Source organism: Gopherus evgoodei, chromosome 20 (genome assembly GCF_007399415.2).
Source record: "Gopherus evgoodei ecotype Sinaloan lineage chromosome 20, rGopEvg1_v1.p, whole genome shotgun sequence".
Classification (NCBI taxonomy): domain Eukaryota; kingdom Metazoa; phylum Chordata; order Testudines; family Testudinidae; genus Gopherus; species Gopherus evgoodei.
In genome coordinates this window covers 3,728,852-3,743,896 of record NC_044341.1, presented here as the reverse complement: position 1 = coordinate 3,743,896, position 15,045 = coordinate 3,728,852, and the positions used below count along the sequence as shown (strand labels likewise).

Genomic DNA, 15,045 nt, shown 5'->3' with positions numbered 1-15,045 from the left:
CCCGCACCTCCAATTGTCTGCCACTAAGGCCTTCCTCTGCCTCCTCCTCCTCCGCACCTCGGGCGCAGGCTGGGCTCCGGAAGGCAGAAGGGAAATGGAAGACGGTGCTAACAAGCGAACAAATAGAAGACAGCAGGAGAAGGGGAAGGATTTGGTAAAGAAAGCGGCTGGGTGAGCCCCATCCACCCTGCTGCAGGCAGAGCCCCACGGGAAGAACCTCACGCCTCTTTCTAGGTTGGTTTACATGGTGCGCTGGGAGCAGCTTTACTTGAGTTCTCCTCCTAGACCCCCCGACACACCCCAACGCACACTCACCCCCCCGACACATACACACCCCAACGCACACTCACCCCGACACACATACACACACCCCAACGCACACTCACCCCCCCACACATACACACCCCAACGCACACTCACCCCCCGACACATACACACCCCAACGCACACTCACCCCGACACACATACACACACCCCAACGCACACTCACCCCCCCGACACATACACACCCCAACGCACACTCACCCCCCGACACATACACACTCACCGACACACACTCACCCCCTCGACACATACACACCCCAAAACACACTCACTCCCCAACACACATACACATACCCCAACGCACACTCACCCCCCCGACACATACACACCCCGACACACACTCGCCCCCAACACATACACACCCCGACACACACTCGCCCTGACACACATACACACACCCCAACGCGCACACACACCCCGATACATACACACCGCAACACACACTCACCCCCACACACACCCCGACACACATACACACACCCCAACACACATCACTCCCCACACCCCAACGCACACTCACCCTCCTATACCCCAACACACTCATCTCCCCACACTCACCCCAACACACACACTTATCCCACACATACTCACCCCCCCACCCCGACACACATACACACACCTAAACACACCCCCCAACACACACTCATCCCCCCGACACATACGCATCCCGACACACATTCACACACCCCAACACACACTCACCCACCCACATACACACACCCCAACACACACTCATCCCCCCGACACATACGCACCCCAACACACACTCACCTCCCCCACACCCAACACACTCACCCCCCACACCCACATCCCAACACACACTCACCCCTCCATACCCCAACACACACACATCCCCAGCACACACACTCCGACACACATTCACCCCCCGCATCCCAACGCACACTCATCCCCCCACACTCACACACACCCCGACACACACTCACTCAAAGAATGAAATGAAAGTTTTGTCAAACTGATTCTGCCCTCGCCTGGGTCCAGACGCAATCGATTCCCGCTGCCCGGCAGGCACCGGCCAGTCCCACGCGGGGAGGGCCCCGTGTCTCCGCGGATAGCGGGTTTACCTGACACTCGGGGGGGGGGTGGTATTTGCCTTTAGTTCTGTTCCTGACACGGCTCCTCTCGCCCCTCCCGGGGCTCAGCCTGGCGCGTCTCCGGGAAGTTCCCGATGAACTCGGAGATCCCGGATTCAATGATTCTGATACCGAGCAGCCTCCTTGCAGCTCAATCTTCAAACCCGCCCGGCTGCCCCTGCCCCGGGATTGTGGTCGGGCTGGAGTTTAAACCTGCGCCGGGCCAGGGGCCACGGGCTCCCCCGTGGGGGCGGGTTTCCTGCAACATGCACTAGAGTTTGTCCCCCGCCGCCCCGAACGCGAGCCCCCGGCTGGGCAGGAGAAGGGCCCCGGGGGCCGGAGAAGAATTGGGCTCGGCCCAGGGGATTTGATTGTTTGTTCCATCTCTTTACAAAAGCGCCGCGAGCCCCCTTGGGGCCCAAGATGCCCTGGAGAGCTGAGAAGGTGAAGGAGGAATGTTTGTACCTGCAGGTGAGGACACGGGCGCTCTGGGGGCCGGCCGGGGAGCGACGGTGTCTGGACACAGCGCGCCGGCTGCGGGCGACTCCCCTCTGCTGCAGCCTGGCCGCGCTCCGGCTTTCAGCCCCGGCTGGGCTGGAGCCTCGCAGCTGTGCCGGGGCGGGGGAGTCTCCGCTCGCCTCCTTTTCGTGTGGTTTGCCCCCGGTGCCGGGAAATGCCACATGGCTTCGTCTCGGGGCTGGGCAATGAGTTATGGGGCCGGCAGAATGAGGCTCTGGACTGCGGGACCAGCCACAGCAGGGAGGGAGGCCGCAGAACCCGAAAGAGTCTTGTTTTCTGATGGCCCTTCAAGTCTGTTGTGTAACAACAACAACAACGGATTCCTCAGTCTTTCTCAAGGGGGAACAGTGTGTGTGTGTGTGTGTGTGTGTGTGTGTGTGTGTGTGTGTGTGTGTGTGTGTGTGTGTGTGTGCGTGTGTGTGACACAGAGAGAGGGGCGCTCAGCATTTCAGCAGCGACTGAGGCGAGGAATTTGCTAAAGCGCAAAAGCAAAGCGAGGGATCCAACTTTGTTGAAATCCGACGTTGCCCCCGGCTCTCTGCCCCCTCTGGGGGGCGCAGCGGTGGAGTGGGGCGCTAGGCGCTGCCTTTGAAGCACTAGCGGAAAAGGGCCGATCATTCAGTCTGTTTGGGAAGGGGAAAAGGAGCCGGCGCATCTGTCTGTAGAACACGTTCATTTCACCAGCCACCTAAGGAACTGGATTTTCCCCTTCAGTGTTTTACTTATTATTATTTTTTTTTTACAAATCCACAATATCTTTAGTGCTAGGGAAATACGCCGATTACTTGATTATTGTTATTTTCCACTCAGCAATAAACAGCTTAATTCGCCACTTTCCGACTCGGTACCTTCCTTCGGGGCAATATTTGTGCGTTTTCTGTGGGTTGTTCTGCTCTGCCTGAACCGAGTCCCTGCCTAGGCGATGTCCCGCAGGAGGTGGGAGAATTGCAGGTCGGGTTTGCTCCGGGGGCTCCTTCTGGTCCTGGGGGGGATGGCAGGGGAGGGGGTTCTGTGCTGTCTGGGGCTGGCGTGCGGGTGTTAAGCAAAGTTGATCCGGTTTCTCCAACCAAGTAAATTGGGAGCAATCTCCGCGGTGCCCAGCGTTGTATTATTTCAGAGGGCTGTGGGGCAAGCCCGGGTGTCCCCAGTGTATTTCTCGGCGTGTTCGCTCCCGGGAGCTGTTTGTGTCCGTCTGTAGGTACTGATCACGGCATGGCAGCGTGTGTGTCTGGGATGCACACGGTATTGGCTTAGGGTAGCTAACTGGGTGTGTGCAGCCATGCCTTGACAACGGCATGGTGTGTGTTAATATCCGGCTGTGCATTGCTAGAGTGGGTGTGTAATTCTCTTTCGGCGGGTGGATAATTCTAAAAACAGAAGCTACTTGTGTGCCCAGCTCTAGCGAGAGATTTGTGTGTCCGTGGAGTTAACGAGATCTTGGCTGTGTCGCTAGATTGACTTCTGGGTAGTTACAAAAGTCCGTGTGGAGCTCCAGAGATCTATTCGTTCGTGTGTGACTGGTCTGGGTGTGTGTGTGCAGATCCGTTTGTGTGGTTTTTGTACAGATATACGTGTGTGTGCATGCTTGTGGGGATACATGTGTGCACATCTGTTGGGGTGGGTTTTGCACAGATGCGCTTGTGGGTGCCTGCGCTAAAGTGGCACCTATCCGAGATTCAAACTCCAAGTCTCCTGAACTTTATCACTTCGGATTTGCTGACGGATTTTGGAGCTCAGGGGCAGCAGGCTTGGGCAGGAATCGCAGCTTAGCGTTGGATTCCGCATTGGGGGGGTTCACAAAGTGATTTCGTTGTTTTTAATTCACACAGAAACTCACACCTCCCCCTGCCCAACCACCACCTCTCCTCAGCCCTAGCTGAGTGCTGGCCGGGGCTCTGAACCACAAAACATCTGCGGAGCGGGCCAGCCTCTATCCTCGCCCTGAGCACCTGGCAGAGACCCCGCTAACCCGGTGAAACCTGCCCGGGGCAGGCTCCCCAGAGCTCCCCAGCCTGTCTGGGGTCGGCCCACCCGCCCGCCGGCCTATCCGATCGGGATCCAGAGGGGCTGGAGGATGATCCTGGAGATAATTGTCTAAAATGATAACCGGGATTTGGTCGCGACTGGCGATCCCAGGCCCTGCTCCTTCCCCGGGGCGGATTTCAGCAGCAGGAGGGTTCTGTTCTCTCCCCCTGCCGGGGTTCACCGCGGGGAGCGAACGGGGACGAAGGGATTTGGAGTCTCTGGCTGCTGCTCTGAAGTTTCCTGCTTATTTTAATTCTTGCCATTTCCAGAGTTAATTCGTAAATTTCAAAATAACCCCCGCGGGTCGCTGCTGGGCGCAGAGGAAGCCGCTTTGCACTGGGTTAAGGGCGGGGAGGGAGGAGAGAATCGACTGATTTCCGAGGCTGCTACTGGGAAATTCCCTTTTTTTACAAGAGAAGAATTAACACCTTGCTCAGGCTAATAAACTGAAACCTTAGAGCAACACAAACGTTTCCTTTAAACCTCGCTCCCCCTCCACACCCATTTTCCCTCCCTCAGCATAGCCACTACTCAGCGATTTGAAACAGTCCCCCGCCCATCAGCCCGCGGGACACAGAGCCGACACCGGTGGACTTCGGGGGGGGCAAAAACCCCGGAATTTCCAAGATTTTTGCAGCCTGCAACGGTTTGGGATTTACCGGCTCCCACCCTAAAATGCGGGCTTGGGTTGGTTTGTGAAAGGGGAGGACTTTTCTTTTTAAATGAGTCTGTGCTGGACACAAAAATGCAAGAATGAAACAAAAATGCAAGAAATGGACCCCCTAGAAAGCGGTGCCCCCCCCCCCCCCCCGCAGAAAGGCACAAACATCCAGCAAAGCAGAGCAGGACAAAACACAATTGTTCCAAATCCAGATTAGGGGAATAGTTAATGAGGTCTCGCGAGTTAAAATTCCCTCTGAATTTTCCGTGGGAGCGGAATCAACCCGCCCCCCCCCCGCCCTTTGGTGCCTCATCCGTATTCAGCAGAAAAGAGACCAATCTAGTCTGAAAGAAACCGCTAAGAAAAATCCTACAAACAAATTTGATTTTTGCCAAACGGTTTCCATCTCTCTAAAAGTTTGTGTGTGTGTGTTTTTAATCCAGAGTCCTTTAAATGCAGGGGCGGCTCCAGGCCCCAGCAAGCCAAGCTCGTGCTTGGGGCGGCATGCCGCGGGGGGCGGCAGGCGGCTCCGGTGGACCTCCCGCAGGCGTGGCAGAGCGCTCCCCGCTGCATGCCGCCCTGCTTGGGGCGGCGAAATGGCTAGAGCCGCCCCTGTTTAAATGTAAACGGATTCACATGGATTTTTTAAAGATTCTTTCCCTGAACGCAGTGGTTTAAAAAGAAAAAAAGAAAAAAACCTCCCCAGAAGGAGACACAAACCTCTCCCCTGGCCATTAAATAATAATACTACAAAAAAGGCGCGATTCAGGCTCTGTCTCTTTAACGCGCGCTCCCGGCGCTGCCTGCGCGCCCCCGGCTCTATAACTGGAGTGCATGGAGTTGGTTTGGGCTCAGAGGGAGGAGGAGTGGGAGATGGGAACCATCTGAAATACTTTGAAACTGAACTATTTTGTAATTGAAGGAACAAAGCCATCCGCGTAACTCCCCCCTCTGGATCTGGGAATTTCCTCCATGGAGCTGCTGGGCTGAACCCGATTTTAAAGGATTGTTACCGGGGTTTCTTTTACTCCTCCACATCTCTGCGTTGGCACCTTCCTGTAGGGTCCCCCCTCCCCTTCTGCACAGATGTTAGTTCACACTTATTCAGCCATGGTAAGTTTGGGGCGGGGGACTCCTAGGGGCCACCCTCGGGAGCCACTTTTCTAAGGCGCACCCCTGAGAAATGTAGTTAAGGCAGCCGTGTCCCTGCAAATGGCCCGGAATTTCAGCCTCTGCTTTCGGGCAGACGGCAGAGCTCGGGGGTCCCCGGCTAATGCTGGGAGGATCCCGGCGGAGGAGGGAAGTGCAGATAGGAAGGTGTTTGCGGGCTGGAGCGCTGAGCTCTCCCTGCAAAGGGAACGCAGAGCCGGGGGGCAAAGCGGATTCCTAGCCCTGTGACGGGGGAAGTGGCTGGGCTGTGTCAGGCGCTGGAGCTGGGGGCTTTACCCAGGGCTTGGTGACTTTCCCTGCGCCGCTGGGAAGCCAGCTGGCCCTGGAGCCCGGTCCCCAGCTCCGCCTGACCGTCGTCTTTCTTCTCTCTCTGCCTCTGCAGGACCGTCCTGATGGGCTGAACGGGAGCTCCACGGGAGGCCGCCTCTCCCAGCTCTCCTCCCTGAACCAGGCGGCTTATTCCTCGGCCCCCCCGCTCTGCCACACGCCGGCCTCGGACTTCCAGCCCCCCTACTTCCCGCCGCCCTACCCGCAGCCCCCCATGCCCTACTCGCAGAGCCAGGAGGCCGGCTACCCACACCTCGGGGACCCGTACAGCGCCATCAACCCCATCCACCAGCACCAGCAGCCCGGCTGGCACTCGCAGCGGACCCGGCAGGAGGAAGCTGGGCTGCTCTCCCAGACCCACCGGGCGCTGAGCCTGGATCCCCGCCGGGAATACCCGGGAGTCCCCCGCCTGCTGCACGGGCTGGCCGATGGGGGCCACGGGCTTGGAGACGGGCCGCTGGGCCTCCACGGACTCGGACATCCCAGCCTCGAGGACATCCAGGTACCTGGCGGGCTCCCTGGGGGGTCGGGGGGGCTGAGTAGTGACCCAAGGCCCGCCAGGCTGGGGACGAAGGGGGCACCCCAGGAGGCCGGGCTGGCGAGGAGTGAGCAGCCTTTCTCCGGCCGGGCTCGGTTCCCCCGGTGCCCAGATCCCAGCTGTCTGCCCTGTAGGCGCAAAACCCGGAGCCCCCCGTCCTGTTTGCATTGCTGGAGGGGTCCCCCGGCGTAGGCCCGTGCTGTGGCCAGTCCTTCGGAAGGGGCTTTCCGGGGCAGCCCCAGGGGGAAGGGGGTGGAACAAAGCGGTTAGATGGGAAGGGGTTATTTTAATTGTGGGAGGGGGGCTAAAGGGGGAGCCCCTTTGTTTGTGAGAAGCTGTTCAGTGGGGGCAGTTAATCATAAAACGGCACCTCGCTGCTCCAGCCAAATCTCTGTCCCGAGAGTGAAACCAAAACGGGATCCGGAACAGGCCCTGCGGCGCTTTCGGAGCCGAAAAGCCCCTCGGTTCTGTGGGAACAGGCGGGGGAGAGTTGGGACCTTCGCACTCAGGCTGTGAAGATGGTTCGTTTTCCAAAAGGCCGGGTCGCTTCTAAAAGTGTAGCTCTCCTTGCTCCTTAACTCCTTCGTTTTCGATGGTGCTTCATTTAAACACTAAAATCAGAACGTGCCAAGGCCCCGGGTGGGGAGATTGGACTTGACCTGGTTGGGGGGTTTTGGTTTCCGGGAGGCTCGAGGGAGACATTTTCCCTTTCAAACCGGGCCGCTGGATAGATTCGTTTTGTTGTTTTACAAATGTGCAATTTTATTGGTTGGGTCTTTGCGGTAAATTCTGGATTTGCTGCAAATTCGAGATTCTCCTTCCGAATCGCTTTCCCCCCATTTGCGCCTCCGTTCAGATCCTTTCCTCGCTTGTCCCGCCAAGAACCTAGATTTCCTCTGCGATCCAAATTGCCCCGAATGTGAAACGTTTGATAACTTTCTAGCCACGCGTGGTCTCCTCTCTCGTTTTCATTTTCGATCGGGACATTAGCCGCAGAAGGACTCAGGGGAAAGGGAGCGCGCAGATATTTACAAAACACCATTTCACTGTTCTAAAAGAAGGAGCAAAATGCGATTCTCTTCTCAAGGACAGAAACCGAGACTTTCCCTTGAGTTTGATTCAATTATATTCCAGAGATGCTTTTATCGGAGCCAGCAAAGACACAAACTGGTCACGCAGAGCCCAGGACGGGAATTTTTATTGGCGTTTTATTCGCCCTCCCAAGTGTATCGAAGTAGTGCAAGTTTTATTTGTATTTTCGTATCATTTTATTTATTTACCGCGTGAAGACAGTGGCTAGCAGAGGGGCAGGAGTTTTGCAGAGAACTTCAATGACTAAAACCCTGGTCGTGTTTTGTTAACGTGCTTTTTATTCCGGATTTGTCAACTCTCTAGCAAAGGAAATACGGAGCAAGAAACATTATGCGCAAAGAATAAAAAAACAACAACCGGAACAATATTTAATCCCCAGCTCAAACAATCTCCCCCCCCCCCCATTTTAAGGAAAAATCTATTCCATGAACAGAAGTTGGTCCAATAAAAAATGTTTCCTCGCCTTTCTGGTCTCTCTCCACATCCTGGGACCAACGGGGAGAATCACACTGCGAACAACCCGTTCCTCTGTCCTCTCAAATCTGGGAATATTTTTGTTTGCCGCTTGGAGGCAATTGCAAACTACCCCCCCCAGCTAGGAATTAGCTCAGGAGTTAACTTGAACGACCCCCCCCCCAGCGACTGAGGCTAGAAATTCGAACAGGAAAGTCTGCGCGTTGCTAACGAGAAAGAACAACTCTAGATTTTCGCCCTCGGTATGAAGGCAAGCACAAAGCAGGTTTAAAGCCGTCCGATGAAATAACCTGGGGTGACTGTTCAGAGGAGCTGCACGAATCCATTTGCAAGCCCAATATTTGTAGGATCTAATTTATCTCATTCGATCTTTATTTAAATACAAGTCTAGAGCTCTGCTGTTGGGGGGGGGTGTTGATGTGGCCCATTTAAAAACGGAGAGATTCCCCCCCCCCAGTGCTGCACCCTAATATTTGTGCCTTGCTGTTTTTCAGGCAGTGGATGAGGCTGGGCTGAATTTACTGGATCAGTCGGTGATCAAGAAAGGTAAGGAGATCGCCTCTGAAAACAGGGCTGCAAGGAAAGCCCTTATTAGCCCAGCCGCCTCTGGGGAGTGGGCCGGCTCTGTGGGACCCCAGTTCCCACTGGGAAGGGGGGAGCCCGCAATCTCCGGCGCTGCCCAGGTTTTGAAGCCCCTGGCTTGCTCCGAACACCAGTTCCGGGTCCCTCTCCTCTTTATGGGGTCCGGTTCTAGCATTTCTTCGTGTTCACTAAGCCCCTAACCACATTTCACACCGGCTCAGAGACAAGCTGCCCATCTGGACTGCCTGCGCCCATTTCCGGACTAAGGGCCTGATCCAATCTCCGGTTTCTCGCAGAGACCCTGGGTTTTTTTTTCCCCCCTGTTAAAAGTAATTACTTAGGGCCTGCCCGGCGTTCAAATGCATCCTCCCTGCCTCTGGATATTTACTGCCTCATAAAGCACTAACAATGTCAGCGCTCAGAGGGGCAGAAGAAACACACGGGGGCGGGGAGGGCACTGAGTAACAGGAATCCCCCCACCCCACCAAACCCATCCGGCCCAAGGATGGACTCTGCTGATCAGTCCTGGCGCTGGGGCTATTTCGCAGCGATCCGCCGTTGCTCCAGATCCGGACCGGCTGGGGCTAACACGTCGGGGCGCTGGGGACTGCCTGGGTCTCTTGATTCCTACGCAACGGTGTGGAGGAGGGTGAGACCAAAAAACGTCTCTACAACCCTCTCCGGACAGGCCCCAAGCTTGTGGACACGAGGCCTGATCCAAAGCCGAAGGAAACCAATGGAAGGACTTCCATGGATTTCAGTTGGCTTTGGATCGGCGCCTTCAGCAGCCAGGAACAGGAGTGGCACAATAAACCAGTGTGGAGCAGGGATGGGGGGAGGGGGTGTTTTTAAACTATGCACCAATCCCAGCTCCTCATCAGAGCAGCCGCTATCCTGCAGAAAGCGGGAGAGTTCGGGGGTGATTTTCTACTATTGATTATTTACTGTCCTGGCCGGCAGCTCCCGATCGATTGCACTTCACCCGATTGATTGGCTAAGTGAAAGCTTGGCGAGTTCCCGAAGCTGAGAGGGACGGGGGAAGAGTCTCTCTCCGGTCCCCTCCCCAGGAGAGTAAATATAATTAGGAAAATATTTTTAAAAATAGACTCTGTCTTTGGTTGGGATCCCATCAGCGCTCGCCGCTCAGCATGGAAAGTCCTTGGGTTCACTGCCGGACTGGGGGTGGGAGGGTTCTTAAACTCTGTGCTTATCGCAGACAAAATTACATTTGCCTTTTTTTGTTTAAAGTCACGCATAGATCAAAATGCCCCGTTTGCGCTGGGTCAGTAAAATAACTTTAGCAACGGTCAAAAATAGCGCGTTCATGTGTTAACACGAGACCTGCTGGGTTGAAATCGCTGGGGGGGGGGGAAGGAGAGAGGCACAAGAGCTAGCAAGCCCCCGCTGTTGTGTCAGAGCTGTCCAGCCAGCCCCACATGAAAACGGCCCGTGGGTCCTAGGGGCGGCTGGAGCCCAGAGTGATACGTGTCATTGCTGGGCCCGGGGATGGCCCGGGAGCCAGAGCAGTAAAACTCCAGCAAAGCGCAGTAAAACCCAGGTCCGATTTACAAAGGGGGAGAAGGAGAAACGCGTCTCCGGGGGGAGGGCTTTGAGCAGCGGCGTTGTGTCTAATTGTCCTTCTCCAGCCCAAACCTCCTTCCATAACGCGCAGCGCCTGGGCAGGGGACTGGTACCCTGCCTTGCCGGGCCACGGGAAGAATCCAGCTGCTGGCCCTGTGCGCGTTGGGTCTGGGCCCTAACCTAGGCCAAGCAGCGGGTCATTGGCAAAGCCAGGATGGGACCCAGACACCAGGGCAAGTCCCTGTACCCCCCCCCCCAGTAACCCCTGTCCCCGCACATACAACTTCCCAGGTCGCTCTCCGCACAGGAGTCAGGGCAGGCTACGGCCCATTGAAACGTGCTGCTCAGACTGGGGGGGACCCTCCTGGGCCGATCAGCGCTGTACAGTGTAGGCTGCTGCTCAGTCAGGGTCGGGCTCCTGGATTCTGGGCAGAATATGGCCCCCCCAGAGTCGCCCACATGGCCAATGTCACTACACCCCCCTCGTTGGGCTAGGGACGGGAAAACAGCCCCGATCCTGGAATCCCAGCCGGGGGTGGGCGGCAACCCCCCAGGTTATTGCGCTGTAGCTTTTTAAAGAAAATCAGAGCCAAGCCGTTTGTGCAGGGCCGGGGGGTGAGTTACCTGCAGGCTGGCTGGCTCCGCTACTGAACCGGCGGAAGGCCTGGCCCAGGAGGGCCTGCCTCTGAGGAGCAACCTGGGCAGAGGTGCTGGCCAACCCTGCCTGCTCCATCACCCGCCAGGTTTGCGTGGCCGGGAAATGCAGGCTCAGGCCGGGCCGGTACAGACATGCAGGACGGGGCGCGTTCCGGGAACATGTCCCTCTCTCGAGCCCCGCACGCGGCTGGAGCTGGAGAGAGCAGCTCCCATCAGCCCAGGCAGTGATCTCACGGGTTACTTACCCCGCAGACTGGAATAGCCCCGGAGCCGCGTTTCCAAACAGGAGAGCTGGTCTGTGCTCCCATTCTGGAAACTGCATTTCCCCAATGGAGCGTCACAGCTCCCTGGGGTTATGGAGAAATGGGCAAACCTGGGGTTAAGCACTTTTCAAAATAAAGTTCCGCGTCTACATCCCTCGCCCTCCCCCCACAAACAGCAACAATCTCCCCAAAAGTCACTGCCCAGTAACAGGCAGCAAAACGCTGGTTCCAGCCGCGACCCTAGGAATTTCAGAGGTTGGCTTCAAAATCGCGAGGCAGGTTCCCAAAAAAGTCAGCGCAGATTTTCAAACATTCCCTGCGCGCTGATGGCACTGCGCAGCCAGGATGCCTAACAGAGTTTGCTGTCAAAAGTTACCCCCCGAGCGCAGAGCAATTGATTTCCAGATCACCGCATCTGGGTCACACTCTACACAACTCCTCTCTCCCCCCGCAGCTCCCCCCAAACCAGCTTAAAGTAGGGCCCAAAGCGGGAGGAATTCCCAGGAAGCCATTTGAATAGAAAACAAACAAACAAAGACCAGAGACAATTAATGACCGCGCTGTATTTTGGAACAAGCCTTTCTCGACTAACGCAAAAGAAAAGGCATTTGCAGCTGTGACTGCAAAGCGCCCCGCTTTGATTTTAGACGGCAAAGTTCTTCGGTCGGCTGTTAAAACTTGAATTCCTTATGCAGCACCGAATGCACCGGCTTTTCCCTCTTGTGGTTGTTGTTGTTGTAAACTTACTCTTGGAAAATCGGAACTAGTTATGCCAAGTCCCCGTCTGCAACAAAACATTTGTATGGGAGAGTTTATGTTGATTTCGGACTAAACAGGGGCTTAGACTAGAAAGGTGTCTGGGGAGCATTAACGCAGAGAGAGCCCCAGGGAAATGAGTGTGTTACACGAAGAACCGTGTGGTGGTGTTTTCTCAAGACTAGAAAATAGTTTCTCTTGTTCATGAAACGATCCAGGCCTGAGCGTTACTCCGGATCCAGGCAACGCAAAGAGAGGTTCTTCGGGCTGTTTGCAGCCACGCTGCTGTGGGTTAGGCTGGGAGAGAGAGAAACGCAAACGGGTAACAGGCTGAGGATACCGCAGCCAAAGGGGCTGTAGTGAAGTGTGACGAATAGTGTTAATATCGGGGCAGAAAAGGATGGCGCTGGATGGCGCTATGATGGATCAGTCTCCCAGCTGCGTGAGGAGTCGCTTTCAATCTCCCCTCTCCGCGAGTCCCCGCTGACTGGGGGGAACATCCTCTGCGGGGCTCGGGGGGGCTGCAGGACACGGGGAATTCCCGCTAGTTCTGTCACTTGAACTGGGGGCGCAGCCGCTCCTAGGAACTGATCAGCCCCAAAGCAAGCCCGGTCCGTGGCGGGTCTCTCCGGCCAAGGGGAAAAGCGGAGGTGGTTTGCCACCAGGCAGTTCCCCGGGCAGGCCGGGCCGGCAGGTCTCAGGACTCTCCAGCCGCGGCGTGGTGCGTTTCACACGGCTCAGGTCCTGATTCAGGTTGCTTCTTTCTTTGCTTTATTGCCCGGCGCCCAGTTCAGTAGAAGACAGTGAGGAATCAATGCGTCACCTAGATTTTCTTCTCCCAGGAGCGCTGGGAGGGGAGGGCGGGACGCCCCCGACCCCCCCGGAAAGGGCTGTAATAAAATTCAGCTTCCAGACTATTTTCTCGTCTTGTTTTGCAAAACAAAATCGCCCCGGAGGCCGCGCAGGGCTGTGGTGCGCCTGGCCGGCCGGGGAAGAGCTCGCCAGGCAAGTCCCAGTCCCAGAGAACAGTTCAAAGGAAAAACAAACTCCCCCTAATGCGGTGGCTGATGCCGTTTAGCTCATCTGCGAATTAACTGCACGTTTGTGAACCCGGCCAGACTTCCAGCTCTTCTGGAAAGACAGACGCCCCGAAAGCGGGGAGCTTTTAAATAGAAACCCCCCGCATCTTGATGGGCCCGGAGATATTTATCCATTGACGCTCTTACGTTAAACTTGATTTTTATACGATTTAAAGGCGCTTTGTAAACCCCGTGTTATTTCCAGAGCCTGGGATTAAAGATCAGGTCAGGGGAAACCGAGTCTTGGAGGGGTGTCACTGCTGCTCCCCTCGGCGGGGGATTCCCAGGCGCTTACAGCCCATTCCCGCTGGTTTCTCTCGGGGGCTCCACAGTTTGATCTCAGCCATTTCACAGCTTCTCCAACCCCGTTGATTCGGATCCCGACCTCCTTTCCCCGCCGTCGGTTCTCACTGATTCGGATGCTGCTTTCCCACTACGGAGCGCATTTATCTGTAACCTTACAAAAGCCAAGGGCCAGATCCTGCCCTGAGTTCAATTTTGTTTCGTTTTTAATTCGACAAAGGGATCCGGATCGGTCCCGACATCCGAATGAATAATAACCAGAGAAAGCAAATGCAGAATTTGCTGTCTTGTCCCAGACTCCAGTCGCTCCCTGACCCTGTAAAAACCAAATCCCTGTTGGGGAGAACTCGGAAAAGCGAAGCGAGCTGATGTCAGGAAATGGAGTTGACCTCATCGGAGCACATTTGATCCTAACGAGGGTTGAAGATAACTTGGGAGCCCCACCTGAGCGGATTATTTTTAACCTTCCCAAACTAAATTCGACTCCAAATCAACCAGGCTGAGCATTTGGGGGAGGTTAATAGCAGGTTGTTTCAAATGTTTTAAACAGTCACTTTTGAAACATGCCCCGAGACCCGGGAGATAAAACGCGTCTGAACTCTAAGGAGGTTTGCTTAGAACTGTGTATTTACTGATCGTCCTGAGGTCTAGTTCTCTCGCTGAAAACATTTTTTTACGAAACAGGGCGAGTCGCATTCATCTCATTCTGTGCAAAATCTTTCTACTGCCCGCTTCTGCTAAAGATCCCTCCGTTCCCCTGCGCCTGGAAGATAAGCCATGACTACCGCCCCCCAGTTAAAGCAAGAATCAAAATCAGCCTCCTAGGTGAACCCCCAACACCTCCTCCCTGCCCGAAACTCCCGCCGCAGTGTGCTCTTCCTTACCCCGCTGCAACTCATTTCCCACCCAGTGTCAGCAGTGTGAATCCCAGTGACTGACAGCGGAATGGAACCCGCAGATTACGAACGCCCGCAATGGTAACCCGACATTTTTCCTTTCGTTTATTCCCTATTTCTGATGGTCAGGAGAACGGGTTGCAATAATGAGTCAAATAAACTTGAGCTATAAATATAGCGCAGCACAAAGTGTGTGTACACCCCCCCCCCCACACACATACACACGCCGGCAGCTGACAGTCTCTGGTGTCACTGAAAGTGTCTTTCATAATTTACGACCGATTCTCCTCTACCTGTTAAACGCCCCCATCTGCTTGAAAACAAAACCCCGTGGTTCAAATAGCTCAACGCTGTAAAATATTTATCTACTAAAAACTCCATGGGAGTATCCTTGAGCGCGTTAAGACCATGATCGATTTATGCGGCTGCCTGGGCTAATACCTCGTATGAAATATTCAAACCCTGCTCTTGGCTTCCCTTAACGTTTCGAAGAGGGCAAACATGCAGCTAGAAAGAGCTGTTTAACCACTGATAAGTGTGGCCATTTAACACAAGCACAGCGACAGAACCGCAGGCCTCTTTAAACGTTTAGTGGTGACGGTTAATATGGGCAGTTTTAGGTTTCTGACGCTCAGATGGATGCAAAGGCTCCTGAGATAACTACACCTGATAACACCTGAGTGACACGTGAAGCAGGTTAATAATGA

The 15,045-nt window shown here is 55.3% G+C and overlaps 1 protein-coding gene across 1 annotated transcript in view; it reads left to right on the top strand.

Annotated features, from left to right (window-relative positions):
• Positions 1-238: 238 nt before the first annotated feature.
• Positions 239-15,045, top strand: part of TFAP2E (transcription factor AP-2 epsilon) — a 48,896-nt gene continuing 34,089 nt past the window's right edge. Inside the window, exons 1-4 of the mRNA XM_030539059.1 lie at positions 239-268; positions 5,704-5,733; positions 6,173-6,619; positions 8,716-8,767. Coding sequence (XP_030394919.1) covers positions 245-268; positions 5,704-5,733; positions 6,173-6,619; positions 8,716-8,767 — 553 coding nt within the window. The 5' untranslated portion in view covers positions 239-244. The remainder of the gene's footprint in view (positions 269-5,703; positions 5,734-6,172; positions 6,620-8,715; positions 8,768-15,045) is intronic.